General features: G+C 33.1%; 1 protein-coding gene across 1 annotated transcript in view; it reads left to right on the top strand.

Annotated features, from left to right (window-relative positions):
* Positions 1-583: 583 nt before the first annotated feature.
* Positions 584-15039, top strand: part of mpv17 (mitochondrial inner membrane protein MPV17) — a 28150-nt gene continuing 13694 nt past the window's right edge. Inside the window, exons 1-3 of the mRNA XM_051137891.1 lie at positions 584-857; positions 3312-3394; positions 12515-12630. Coding sequence (XP_050993848.1) covers positions 3322-3394; positions 12515-12630 — 189 coding nt within the window. The 5' untranslated portion in view covers positions 584-857; positions 3312-3321. The remainder of the gene's footprint in view (positions 858-3311; positions 3395-12514; positions 12631-15039) is intronic.

Raw genomic sequence — 15039 nt, forward strand, 5'->3', positions numbered from 1 at the left:
GTCTCTCTTATTTCTTTCTTTTTTTTTTTCTTCAAACATCGCAAAAATGTAATTGTAACAAGTTTAGTAATGCTTTACAATAAGGTTAATTAATTGACATTAGTTAACATGAACTAAGAAAAAAAAAACAATACTTCTACAGCATTTATTAATCTTAGTCAATGTAACTTCAGCATTTACTAATGCATTATTAAAATAACAAGTTGGGTTTGTTAACATTAGTTAATGCACTGTGAACTAACATGAACAATAAACGACTGTACTTTTATTAACTAACGTTAACAAAGATTAATAAACGGTATAATGTATTGTTAGTTGTTTGTTCACGTTAGTTAATACGTTAACTAATGTTGACAAATGACGCCTTATTGTAAAGTGTTACGAAAGTTTTATCGGTTTTACCCATAAGAGTTTTCCCTTCATTTTTCAAAACCACTTCCAGGTACACATAATGATTTATTGGGGTAATTATAATTAATCAAATTATTTTAATTTAAGAGGGGTTTTAGCTGTTTTAAATCGGCACTAAAACCATTTTCCAATAGTTAAATTTATCGAGTGAGACTTTTATTTTGAAACATCCTGTTTGGCTTTGAAACGTTTGCGTGTTGCTTCACACCACCGCAAGCATCACGTTATAGTATTGACTTTGGGGTAAAATGAATTATGTCACGGCATCTCTCAGGTTGTTCTGATATATGTACAAACTAAACTGAATGAGTTTAAGCTTCGGTCACGTCTTTGGAAGTCACTTCCCTTCCTCTTTTGACTTTGGAAAGCAGCGCACTCGTACCGCTTTTATTTCAGCAACGCCGACATCTCTTTAACACACACTGTATCTTCTGTTGCGTGACAAGGTAAGGTAGGACTACATTCTGTCTAATTTAAGTCTCCTTACAGGTTAAAACTTACTGTGCAAGAGTTTTAAAATAAAGTAGTTTTAATGCGCGTTGCATAAGCTTTGTTATAAGCACTTGAGAGGGGTCAGCAGGACAAACTGTATTAATTAAAGGAAAATAAATATGTACACTGGATGACACATTCTTAATTTTGTATGTCAGCGTTGTGAGAAACAGAATTGCCCTTAGCCAGCTTTGTTAAAAAAAAAAAGTTTTGTTTTTAAGTTTGGAAATTAATCATGATTTACGGCACGCGCACTCGCACGCGCCTTTGAGCTAAAGCGCGAGACTCTCATCACTGTACGAGTGCAACTGAACCTTATAAAATCAGGAATGCTCAGTAGGCATTATTAAGTTTAGAAACCGGTTCCGTTGACAGGTCTTGAGCTTGTTTTTAACATTTAAATTTGACTCAGGTCTCTACTACTCAGCTGTGCCACCAACACTAAAAATATACAGTGCAACGCTGCTGTGTAGTCCGGTTCCCGAATAAATGACTCTTATGAACCGATTCCTCGAATGAATCAAAAATGTACAATGCGATCAGTGTAGTCCAGTATCCAAATTAATTAATCTTATGAACCGATTCTTTTTAGCGAATCACAAATGTCCAAAGTATAGTTGGTAAAGCTTTACAATAAGGTGCCAACATTAGTTAATGTATTAACTAACATGAATAAATAGTGAACACTATTAATCACACTATTTCATCTTTGTTAATGTTAGTTAATAAAAATAAAGTTGTTCATTGTTTGTTCACAGTTTACAGTGCATTAAGTACTGTTAACAAAAGCAACTTGTGATTGTAATAACGCATTAGTAAATGCTGATATTAACAATAACTAACTAAATCCTGTTTGTCTTAACTAATGAAGAGTTTAGTTTGAGTTTCCAAATGAATGACTCTTATGAGCCCGTTGTTTTTCAAATCAGAATATTTCCATTTCGTGTTTTATTGTTTGTGATTAGTTTTATCTTTTTTACTTGGAAATGTATTGTATTTTTAATGCAATCTACTACTTTTTCACTGTAAGTTCATGTCGCCAAGACAAATTATTAGGCATGTAAACATGTTTGGCAATAAAGCTCTTTCTAATTTTCTTTTTTGTCATTTTTTTCACTGCTATAACTGGATGCAGAATGCTTTGACAACAGGAATGTAAAAATATTTGTCAAGCCACCAAACCACCTTAAACTAAAACACGAATCGAAAACGAACAGCACAATCAGTGTAGTCTGATTCCCAAATGAATGAATCGTTTGAACCGATTCTTTTTAGTGAATCATACGCCGTCGCCAGTGTAATCGGTTCCTGAACGAGCGGTTCTTTTGAATAGTATTTAGTGAATCATATGTAAGTACACTACCAGTCAAAAGTCTTTGAACAACAGTATTTTTAACATTTTTTTTTTTTTAAAGAAGTCTCTTCTGCTCACCAAGCCTGCATTTATTTAATCCAAAATACAGCAAAAGCAGTAACACTGTGAAATATTTTTATGATAAAAAATAGCTATTTAAAATAACTCCTTTCTGTTTGAATATATTTTAAAATGCAGTTTATTCCTATGATGAAAATTAAAATTTTCAGCATCATTACTCTAGTCTTCAGTGTCACATTTAATTTAATTTAATTTTATTCTATTTAGAACAGTTGAGTACAAAATAAAAAGCTATAAAAAGCTTTTGTAATATTATACACTATACCATTTGATAGCTTGGAGTCAGTGTAATTATAGAAATTAATACTTTTATTTAGCAAGGATGCTTTAAATTGATCAAAAGTGATAAAGACATTTGTAATGTTACAAAAAATGTCTATTTCAGATAAATGCTGTTCTTCTGAACTTTTTTTTTTCATCTAAAAAAACCTGAAAATAATCTACTCCGCTGTTTTAAAATAAAAAAATAATAATACATTTTTACTTAGAATGATTTCTGAAGAATCATGTGACTGGAGTAATGATGCTAAAAAATTAGCTTTGAAATCACAGAAATAAATTACATTTTAAAATATATTAAAATAGAAAACAGATATTTTAAATAGTAAAAATGGTTTAAAGATTTTCTGTTTTTGCTGTAATTTGGATCAAATAAATGCAGGCTTGGAGAGCAAAAAAGACTTCTTTAAAAAACAATTAAAAACCTACTGTTCAACAACTTTTGACTGGTAGTGTATATAAACAATTTTTGGTTAAAATGTGGTTAAGTTTTTGATAAAAGTTTGAGTTTTTGATAAAATGACGTTGCATAAATTAAAAAGAGATTTGTTTGCTCATTTATCTAAGTCCCATGATGATATTGCATTGATATTATTCTTGCCACATACTTAATAAGGTGTCAGCTATTTTTTCAGTTTCCATAGCAGTTTTTATTGCAATGCATTTCAGTAATCTTGTGTTTTTTGTGCGTTAGACTTTGTCACATGGCGGGCCTTTGGAGATCTTATCAGGTGCTGATGGCCAAACATCCATGGACAGTGCAGATTATAACTGCTGGTAAGAGCTACAAACTCTCCACCCTCGACTCCACCACTTTTTTTTAGCCCTGTAGTTGATGTTCCCAATTCCCTTGAGGTCAACTCAATCTCAGACGCTATCGATTAAATATTTATCTTTCCTGTTAGCACAATCCCTTCTAAACAGCAAGATTGTTTCTGAGCGTCAATAATAGATCAGCCATATAAATATCAGAAAGCCCTTCTCAGCAACGATCAGCTTAGCTGTTTGCTTGAACTTTGTCACTGTGGGTTTTACAGGGTGGGAGGAAAGTCTATTTCAAGATCTTGTTTTTTTTTGGTTATTTTAATAGTTTTGTTCTAAATGTAAATGTTATTAAATGTAAATTTCAACTTGAAGTGAACCAGGAATGCTCACATAATGAATCACCTTAAGACATTTAGTTTTTATTTGGAAAATAAAATTAGTTTTTACTGCAATTACACCATTCTACCAGAAGATGGAAGCACAAAACAACATTAATGAAAGTCTTGTCAAATTGTCCTGCTGAAGACTTTCTTTTTTGTCTGAACACAGATGATAATGTCTGGCTTAAATTGTTCATATTATGAGAAATCAAAATGTCCTTTACCTTTGAGGTCACAGTTCAATGTACTATGGAAATATACTGAATCTTTTAGAATGTTTTGTTCCAAATAATTTAACATTCTAATTTTGCTAACTGAGATTTAACAGTTTTTTTCTGAACAACCGCAGATGCAGGGAGTGTGAAGTCTATTTGAAAACATTCACTAAATTTACAATTCCGTTTGGTGACGCCAGTGGGCCTGAAATTACACACTTTCTCCCTAATTTCATGTGTGATTACTATGCGTTAACTAATCAGTCCCGTTTAATGGGAGTCGTTTCGCCTTGTTTAACAAAATGAGTGAATGAGAGTGCACTTTACTGTTAATCAATGGGCCCGCTTAAACAAGCTACTGAATGTATTGTGAGTCATTCAAACTGTAGCATTTGGATTAATTAGTACTTGGCTAGACTGGCACTGACAACTTGGCCAAAGTGCTTAAAATCACCAGTGGCCTCGTGTCGCTGAACGGTTGAGAATGCAAGTTTATGTAATCAAGATTACAGACATGAGCTATGATTCATCGCCTTTGTTTTCCACATGAGGGAGAGGACGTGAATATTTATAGAAACTTTAGCCCTATGGGTATAGGTTTAATACTAGACAGCTAGATGGTTTAAACGAGAGGGAAGCGGGGTTATTTCAAAATTAAATAATAACTGGATGTTTTCTTAGTGATGTGGCCCAGCGCTTATTCGCACAGCAAGGGACGTGATCTTACCTTCAAATAAATTAAATGCAATAAAACTTGGCATTCTCGGGCAAGGTGGAAAAACTTCAGTGAATTGAAGGTTCAAGGTTAAGTGAGATTTTTTTTTCCTTTCAATGTTAAACTGGGTCTACTTCTTTTATATGCCAGTTTCAGGCCCTAATCAGACCAACCAATAGTGTGAGTTTAGGGTGGGGCTATCTGTGTGTCGAACCAATGGTGGACAGGGGAGTTGTCTGTTTTAATTATAGAATCATTTATTATTATACACTACCAGTCAAAGGTTTTCGAACAGTTTTTTTTAAAAAATAAGTCTGCATTTATTTGATCCAAAGTACAGCAAAAATAGTAAAAATGTGAAATATATTTACTGTTTAAAAGAAACTGTTTTCTGTTTGAATATATTTTAAAATGTCATTTATTCCTGTGATTTCAAAGCTGAATTTGTAGCATCATTACTCCAGTCACATGATCCTTCAGAAATCATTCTAATATGTTGATTTGCTGCTCAAAAAACCTTTTATTATTATGTTGAAAACAGCTGAGTAGAATTCTTTTTAGGTTTCTTTGATGAATAGAAAGTTCAGAAGGACAGCATTTTTCTGAAATAGAAATCTTTTGTAACATTATAAATGTCTTTATCATTACATTTGATGAATTTCAAGCATCCTTGCTAAATAAAAGTTTTAATGTCTATAATTTCTTTTCAAAATAAAATATACTGACTCCAAGCTTTTGAATGGAGTAATGTATAAAGCTTTTTATTTCAGATAAATGCTGATCTTTGAATTTTTCTATTCATCAGATAATCCTGAAAAAATTTACTCAACTGTTTTAAATATTGATAATAATAATAATAATAATAATAATAAACAGAAAATCAGCATATTAGAATGATTTCTGAAGGGCCATGTGATACTAAAGACTGGAGTAATCATGCTGAAAATGTAGCTTTGATCACCGGAGTAAATTAGATTTTAAAATATATATTTGAATAGAAAACAGTTATTTTAAATAGTAAAAATATTTCAGAATTTTACTGTTTTTGCTACTTTTGTACTTTGGATCTAATAAATGCAGGTTAGTGAGCAGAAGTGACTTCTTTACAAAACATTAAAAAAACTTACTGTTCAAAAACTTTTGACTGGTAATGTATATTTAAATAATACAAAACATTTAATTAATATAAACTGTAAAACTCAAAAGGCCTAAATTGAGTGCTAAATTTAGTATGAAAATAAATCTGATTTTGTTATATTAGTTTGGTAATTTTTTTTGTGTTTTGGAAATAAATCTCTTATGCTTTGATTTAATCAAAAATGCAGTAAATGTAACTCTAATATTGTGAAACATTGCATTTTAAAACAATTGTTTTCTGCTTTAATACATTTGAAATGAATTTGTGATGGCAAAGATGAATTTTCAGCATCATTACTCAAGTCTTCAGTGTCACATTATCCTTCAGAAATTATTTTAATATGCTGATTTGGTGCTTAAGAAGCATTTCTATTATCATCAGTTTTGAAGAGTTATGAATTTTATGAAAAGCGTGAATAGGAAGTTCAAACGAGCAGCATTTAAAATATTTAGAATATTTTATAATGAATGTCTTCACTGTTATTTTTGATTAATCAGGGTGATAAGAATTCCTATACTTTTTGCAATTCCTATTTTTTGCCACTAGTGGCACAGAAATTACAGCCTTCCGCTTTAAGCGGTGCACTTGGTTGAAGTGATAAATGGATTTATTTATAACAGGTACAGATGTGAAGAGGAAGAGATTAATGAGCGAATGAATAAATGAATGAATGGAGGGGATGAAGGCGCTACATTTCCGTTTTCAAGTCATTAGCGATGCATTAACCCCATAATCTGTGCTAAATGTAGAAGCGAAAAAATCAATGTCATCCAGAGAGGGCGAATCTGAACGAATGAGGCTTGAATGTGTTTACTGTAACGCAGGTAAGCCATGTCACACGGGTCTCATCAGCTAAATGGGTAGGGTTGCCAGAGCCCGCCGCTGGTCCCCGAGGTGAACGTGCTGGCTGCAGATAGATCGCTGCCAAAATTGATCACAGATAATTTCACTAAGCACAAGATGCGTCAATCAGGGCTCTTCTTCCCCGGAGACTCTCCCTCAAGGACAGACGACGGGAAGCGTTGTGCTGACATCAGCATATTTCAAGATGCATTTAGCATAGATGAGTTTAATACTCCAGTTGGCACGAGGTACGGGGCAGATTGCACCTGAGTGTGTGGTAAATTGCATTTTATTTGGCACAGCGTAATGACAAACAACCATGTTTATGGTTGGATGGGGTCGTCTGTGTTGTTAATATAGATGAATTGACTTTTTTTTTTTTTTCTCTGAAACTGCAGTTTTCTTGTTTATTGTAATCAGAGACCTGAAATATAACTTTTAACCATCTGTTTTCATAGTTTTTTATCTAAAGATGAAAGCAAATGTAAAAGGGTCTTCTTAGGACGGGTCTGTTTTAAGAGTTTACTCTTCGATGCTTCTCAACCTGTTAACGTCAAGTTGAACCAAGAAGTGGAAAACATAAGTGTTTATTATCACCTCACAACATGCTGTTAGCTCTCACTCAGCCTTTGCCCTCCTGTCTGCCTGGTTCTGCCTACCAAGATCAATAAGCTGGTGCTGTTTTGATGAGATGACCCAGTAAAAGCATGGCAAAGGTTCCTGGCTTTTTCCAGTCTGCTATACTGGATTATTAGTCTTTCCTTGACATTTTATGAAAAGGTTAGGTCACTTAAAAGGGGCTACGTTGCCTCGCCGGGCTGTGTCGTTAAGGCAGAATGTCCTTTGTAAACCATGATATTTGGGCAAGTGCGAGGAAGCAGCTGTCCTCTAAATTTAAAGGCAGTTGCATTTTTTTTTATGTGTGGCTCCATTTCTTCTCCCCGCCAGTTCCGTATTTGGCTGCAGAAGAATTTTTTTAAGGATCCTGCAATTTAGGCAGTCAAGGTGAAGCGTAATGAGTGACACACACTTCCTGTGTTTAGTAGTCAGGGGGTATTGATGTAGAAACACTGTTGTCACCATAAACAGCTCTACTTTATATAGTTGTCATTAGTTTTATAGTGTACTGTTAGGCAGTAATTCTTAAATTAACAATATTTATGATACAGCTGATAATTAATATGATGGTTCATAATAAAAAATGGAGAAATATATACACACACAAAACCTATATTGGTCATAACCTTAGCAAAATTAGATTTTTCTGATAAAAATTGCAAATTTTACTTGAAATGCAATTATTTGTTATTATTATTTTTTTTTTTTTTTCAATTTTTATATTGCCATTACATGTCAGTATGGCTATAATAATATAATAATCATTTTAAAAGATGATTACTATTATAAATGAACAAATATTTATTTATATATATATATATATGAAAATAACATAAATCATATAAAGTCCATTTTATTTTATTGTACAACTGAAATTTCACTTCAGATGCATTTGTTTATTACTATTATTTATTTATTTATTTATTTATTTATTTTAACATTTATATTGTGATATGTCAAGATGACAATAATAATAATAATAATAATAATAATAAATTATGATTATTATTAAATAAAAAGTGGCATATAGTTTTCCTTCAATAGCAGTCTAATACTGATACCGATAATATGATGATAATCATTTGTCATATATATGTATGTGTGTGTGTGTGTCTGTGTGTATATTTATTTATTTATTTATTTATTTTTTATTTTATTTTATTTTTGAAAATGCTGTTTAAATTGGGGAAAATGTTGATAAAATATTAGCAGCTTCCAGAAGCCTCCAACAGCTCTCACTCACTAATTAAAACCCTGTAAGTATTGTCTGATACCAATGTGTTCATCCTTAATTTTCATTCTGTTGTGCCTCAGTGAAATGCAGAACATCTTAATTATCTCATCTTAACTTCAACGGTTTGCAAACATGTGGCTTACTGAGGGCTTCCTGTGAACTCAATGGTATTTCTAATAATCTAGAAGCAGTGTTAGTCTCACAAACCCACTGCTGGTACCATCAGTCCAGTGCCTGTGTACACTTAGTCATGTCATAACACTGAGTCACTGTGTCAGTGTTTGTGGTGGAGCACACGGACGACACTCATAAGTTATCGTAGTTTGTAAAATGCGATCGGAGAGTCCTGCAGTGCGTTTCTCTCACAGATCAGAAAAGACTTCACCCACTCTGTTTGTGTGGGGTTGAGTGAGAGCATGACACAGTCTTTCTGTTGGTGGATCACCCCGCTGTGCCCGTTAACAACCTGCTGGAGAGAGACCAGAGCTCCCAGCATCCTCTTCTCTGAGGCATTTCATCTCACACTGCCCTCCTGCTATGGCATGCTGTGTACGATAGCGGCTTCTGTCCAGCTCGCCATGTGTTTTGAACAATGACCGTACATATCAGAAAATTGAACTACCTGACTGAGGTTATAGTGCATCAGAATAGTTAAAGATATGTATGCTTTTTTTTTTTTTTTTTTTTTTTTTTTTAACGTAATTTATCAGAGTGCCTGTTGATGCACAATACATGTGTTTTTAGTTTAGGTTAGGTCTTTACATTGCTCCCTTCTTTTGTTTTCTTGTTCTTTTCCCTGTTACTAACAGCATATGCTGGTTAGTTATGTTTTAAAGCATGGGTGCTGGTTTGAGCTGGTTTAAGCTGGTCATGTGCTGGTTCTAAGCTGGTCCTAAGCAACTAGCTCCTGCTAGTTGACATGACCAGCTTATACTATTTAAAGACCAGCTCAAACCAGCAGCCATGCTGTTTTTTTCCATTTTATGAACTTCCATTTTATATTTTATAAACTTTTATATACTTTACTGTATTTATTTTGGTACTAAAATATGCCATTTCCCTATGGAAGCCTGTTCCCGCCACAGAAATAAAAAATAAGAAAAGATAATTCTGACTTATCTCACTTTTATCTTCTGACTTTTTTCCTCACAATTGTGAGTTTACATCATACGATAAAAAAAATTCTCGCAAGTTTACAAGCGAGTTTACATCTCACAATTCAGACTTTTTTTTTCTCACAATTGTGAGTTTATATCTCCCAATTCAAACTTTTTTTTCACCATTGTGAGTTTACATCCCACGATTTGACTTTTTCTGACATTTGCGAGTTTACGTCTCGCAATTTGACCTTTTTCCTCACAATCGCGAGTTTGCATCTCACAATTCTGAATTTTTTCTCACAATTGCAAGTTTACATCTCATTATTCTTTTTTCTCACAATTGCACATTTGCATCTCACTGTTTGACTTTTTTTTCTCACATCTTGCAGTTCTGACTTTTTTCTCACCATTGCGAGTTTAAATCTCACAGTTTGACTTTTTCTCACAATTGCACGTTTGCATCTCACAATTTGACTTTTTTTCTTACAACTGCGAGTTTACATTCACAATTCTGACGTTTTTTTTCACAAATGTGTGATATAAGCTCACAATTGTGAGTTATAAAGTTAGAATAGCAAGAAAACAAACTTGCAGTTCTAACTTTTTTGCAATTTTGAGTTTAAATCTCTTTCTTTCTCAGAATTGCATGATATAAACTTGCAATTGCAAGTTATAAAGTCCAATTCTGAGACTATTTTCTTACAACTGTGTTTATATCTCACCATTCTGACTTTATAACATGGAATTCTGAGTTACAAAGTCAGAATTGCGAGATATAAACTTACAATTTTGAGAAAAAAAGTCCGAATTGCGAGATTAAAAACTCACAATTAGCACTTTCACTTTTTATTCAGTGGCGGAAATAAGCTTTCATACATTTCAGTATAATATGCCAATAGTATATAATTGTAGTATAATTAAATTTGCCATCCCCATAATTTTAATAATTTTTAATGAGATTAAGTAATGTTTGAACTTTTAAAACTATTATTTTACTACCTAGTGGGATGTATTTTGTGTTAAAATTTGATATGTGTATTTTATTAACAAATATTAAAACTGTTTATTATTATTTCACTCTTATTTCAGGTTGTTATTGTTTTTGAAATTCCATAATATTTGAACGATTGGTGTTTATGGTTTCTTTATTATCATCTCCTTTTTGTAAATATAGATAAATTGACAATATTTCCTCTGAACATGCTGTTTTCTTGATCATTGAAATCCGGGACCTAGAATATATCTTTAACATGCCTGTTTTTCATGGTTTTTGGCTTGAAAGGCGAAAACAAATGTAAATGTAAAAAAATGTAAATGTAAAAAGGGTCCTCCTAGGACAGTAAATGGAGGGAAAAAAGGAAAAGAAATATACTTTGTGATGGGTTCCATTGGTTTTGGTTTCTTTTTTTGATGTTTGTATTCATTTTGGGTTTCCGATACATGTCAATATCCAGTGAGCTCTCTGTTTATGCACACATGCATAATGCATGGCTCTATTTGCTGCCCTCACGGCTTTGACTGCAGACGATCGAAATGTGTGTGAAGAGAAAGGAGACCTGTGACATTTCCAGCAGTTGGGAGGAAACAGCTCTGTCAATTTGATTGGCACACAGTGTGTGTGTGTGTGTGTGTGTGTGTGTGTGTGTGTGTGCTCACAAGTGATGAGGTGCAGTCTATCTAAAGCTTTCCATCACTCATATTCAACAGTTTCTGTTCATTCAGTGTTTCCTCAAGGATGAATGGATGAACACACACGCACATTCAAACTCTAGGGTGTTGGCAGGTCTCTCTTGGTTTAGATGCTTAAACACTTTTAGATAAATTTATATATGCAAGTACGTAAGGGAGCATTTGGTTTCAGTGAGGCAAAACTGCATGTGTATATATAACTTTTTCTTTTCACTGCAGTCTCATACTAAATTCTTAAAATAGAACTGAACTTATGAGAAGTGTAAATAAAACAATTAAGCTGTTCCTTTCTGCTTCAAATGTGCTTTATATAATGCAATTTTATTTTAAAATGTACCTTGCGTCTTTGTCAGGGCACATTGTGCAACTTTTGAAATTGGTTTTGATTCATAAATAAGAGTTTACTTTTATTTTCAACCTCTCCAATGGCTTAAAATGTTTCCAGTGTGAAAATGTTGCATGGCTTGTCTGACTAATCGTGTTTTACAGGATAACATCTGTCCCTGCAATTAGGAAACAGCCCCCTGTGGTGTTCAAAAGGGGGTCTCAAAGCAATGTGAAATTTACAATGTGACATTTAAAGGTCATTGTGGGGTGACTAGATGGATTTCTTAAAGTTTTTGCGATGCGGTTTTACTATAATTATGATCTTGTTTTGAGTCCTCTGCCATTATTTTTATACATTTACTAATAAATAAGTGTTTGAAACATTGTAGAAGAATAATTGTGGTTATTTGTGGTCCATACATGTAATTCGTGAACTGGTAAATTAAAAATAAATAAATAAATAAACATTTAATGAACTAAAGATTATGTAAGGCTGTAGTAATATTGTAAAAATTAAAATGTTTAATATATTTCAAAATGTAATTTGCTCACTTGCAGTTCTTGCTGAAGAGTAGTACCAATATCTTTCAAACCTCCAGACTTTGGGAAGGTAGTGTAAATGGTAGTTTAAAGGTCACAAAGTCAACTTTTGTTATCTTTTACAACTTAGTAGATCAACTCAAGACCTCATATGGCACATTTCATCTCTCAATCAAGTAGGTAGTGAATGGGGCAGCAAAAATCTGAATGAGTGTTTCCTGTCACTTGTCCTTGGCATGGTTACCTGAGTGCGGGTCTTCACGCTGGGCTGTGGGGGCAAGCAGATGCCTGACTGGCGCCCTCCCGCCTTAATTTTTACTCCCTCTCTTCCAGGCTCTCTGGTGGGTGTGGGTGATGTCATCTCTCAGCAGCTGATTGAACGCCGTGGACTGGCCAATCACAGCGTGAGACGCACAGCCAAGATGATGAGCATTGGCTTCTTCTTTGTCGTAAGTCTCCTGTGATACTGTTCCATTTGCATATGAGTTTCTCTTGAGATCCTCCAGCTCTTTTACTTTGTACTGATGGACCAAGAGAGTAAAAACAGAGCTGTGAAACTGTCCATGGGTTTCATTCTGTGAAAGTAAAATTAAGATTTTAAATATTCTGACAGACTAAAAATGTCATTATTTGTTATGAAGTTGTAGTTATGTTTTGTATTTTTTAATGCTCTTGCAAGATCAGACATACACAATTGTTTAAAAGTGTAAGGCTTTTTTTGTATGTTTTTTAGAGAAGCCTCTTGTACTTGTAAAGCTGCATTTATTTGATACAAAATACAGTAAATATTGCAAAACAATATTATAATTTAAAATAACGTCTTTATATTTTAATATATTTTAAAAGGTACATTTTTTTTTCTGTGATCTAATAAGCTGATTTTGTGCTCAAGAACATTATCTTATTACTATGAAATTTTGAATACATTTTCTATAGTGATGAAAAGAAAGCTCAAAAGAACAGCATTTATTTAAAATATAAATCTTTTTTAAATTGTAAGTGTCTTTTCTGTCATTTTATCACTTGCATCCTGAATTTGTACGTTTATCAATTGTTTATTTTTTTATTTATTTTTTTATTTAACGTTTTTTTTAACAGTAAGATTTTTAATGTTTTTTTTAAGAAGTCTCTTCTGCTCACTAAGCTTGCATTTATTTGATCCAAAATACTGCAGTAATGTTGTGAAATATTTTTGCTATTTAAAATAACTGCTTTCTATTTAATTATATTTTCAAATGTAATTTATTCCTGTGATCAAACTAAATTTTCAGCATCATTACTCCAGTTTTTAGTGTCACATTATCCTTCAGAGATCATTCTAATATGCTGAATTGCTGTTCTTTTTTTTCAGTTGAGCTTTTGTTAGATTATAAACTATACCATTCAAAAGCTTGGAGTTTTTTTTTTTTTAAAGAAATTATAGAAATTAGTACTTGTATTTAGCAAGGATGCTTTAAATTGATTAAAAGTGATGATAAAGACATTTTGTAATCTTACAAAAGATTTCTATTTCAGATAAATGCTGTTCTTCTGAACTTTCTATTCATCAAAGAAACCTGAAAAATGTGTTTTGAGCAGCAAATCAGAATATTAGAATGATTTCTGAAGGATCATGTGACTGGAGTAATGATGCTAAAAATTAAGCTTTGAAATCACAGGAATAAATTCCTTTTTTAAAAAACATTTCAAAATTTAAAGTCACAAAAGCCTTGCAAACTTTGGCAAATCCTGCGACTTATTTTTTGTTCCCCAAAGAGCTTGCTATTTCAGATTAATAAATTAGATTAAGTTGTACCAACTCCCCATGTTAACCAGCAAACCCTTGGCTCTTGCTTTAAATTAGATAATAATATAACTTAAAAAAAAAAAAAAAAACATTTGTTACAAAATGCCAGTGAATTCAAATGTTTACAGGTCTGTTGTGTTATGACCATTACAGATCATGTGTGTAGGGTGTCATTTGTTGGAACAGGTAATGAAGTTGCACAGTGATTGACGTGCACACAGTGATTGATATATTGAGCATCCTTCTCTTCCCTTCCTCCCTCCCTTACACACACACAAAGCACTAATGCACTAGTTCTGTCCAAATGACTTGAGGTCTAATCTGCAAATGGCCTGTATGATTCAAAGCTTTTACAAGCCTGAGCACACTCGATTCAGCCTTTTAAACATCGGACCTTAGTCATTATTATTAGTGCAGTAAAATCTGTTTCACTGCTGTTAGAACAAAAGACCGAACCACAGGTCAGAACTTAAAGTGAAATTTGTCCTGCATCTCCTGAAATAAAATCTGTGAAAGATTTGCTGTCCATTGAGCTATAATTATACTGCATTTCTGACGTGCCTGTATTCTGTTGGCGGTGTAGTGTTATACACTGTTCTTCCTGCCCGATCAATCGAATTAAGCAGAAGCTCAGTATTAATCATTTTATGTGTCATATGGCATGCTTTGTTTTGCTAAAAGGACGGGAGGGAATGCAGAAAGACAATATAGAGCTGCTATATATTTACTGTACACAGAAAAATGACAAGTGTCTTCTCAAACAAGTGCGCAGCTGTTTGTTTAAGACGCCCATATGCATAATTTGCCTTTGGTGGGTGATTTTACACTGGTGCTGCTAAACCGCAAATTATAATTGCATTAAAAGAGAGATTTAGCGACGAATTCAGTTGTCATTGTTGACTGAAACACCCCCAGGAGACACTGTTTGACACTTTTATTGATCAGTTTGCTAATCAGGCCCAGACTGAAACCACACTGGGAAACAAAAAGAAGCTCATTAATTCACAGAGGATTGGAGCTAATTACAGCCCGCTGTTTTCATAATCACGTCATGAACAAATGAAACAACTGG

This window comes from Labeo rohita, chromosome 20 (genome assembly GCF_022985175.1).
Source record: "Labeo rohita strain BAU-BD-2019 chromosome 20, IGBB_LRoh.1.0, whole genome shotgun sequence".
Taxonomy (NCBI): domain Eukaryota; kingdom Metazoa; phylum Chordata; class Actinopteri; order Cypriniformes; family Cyprinidae; genus Labeo; species Labeo rohita.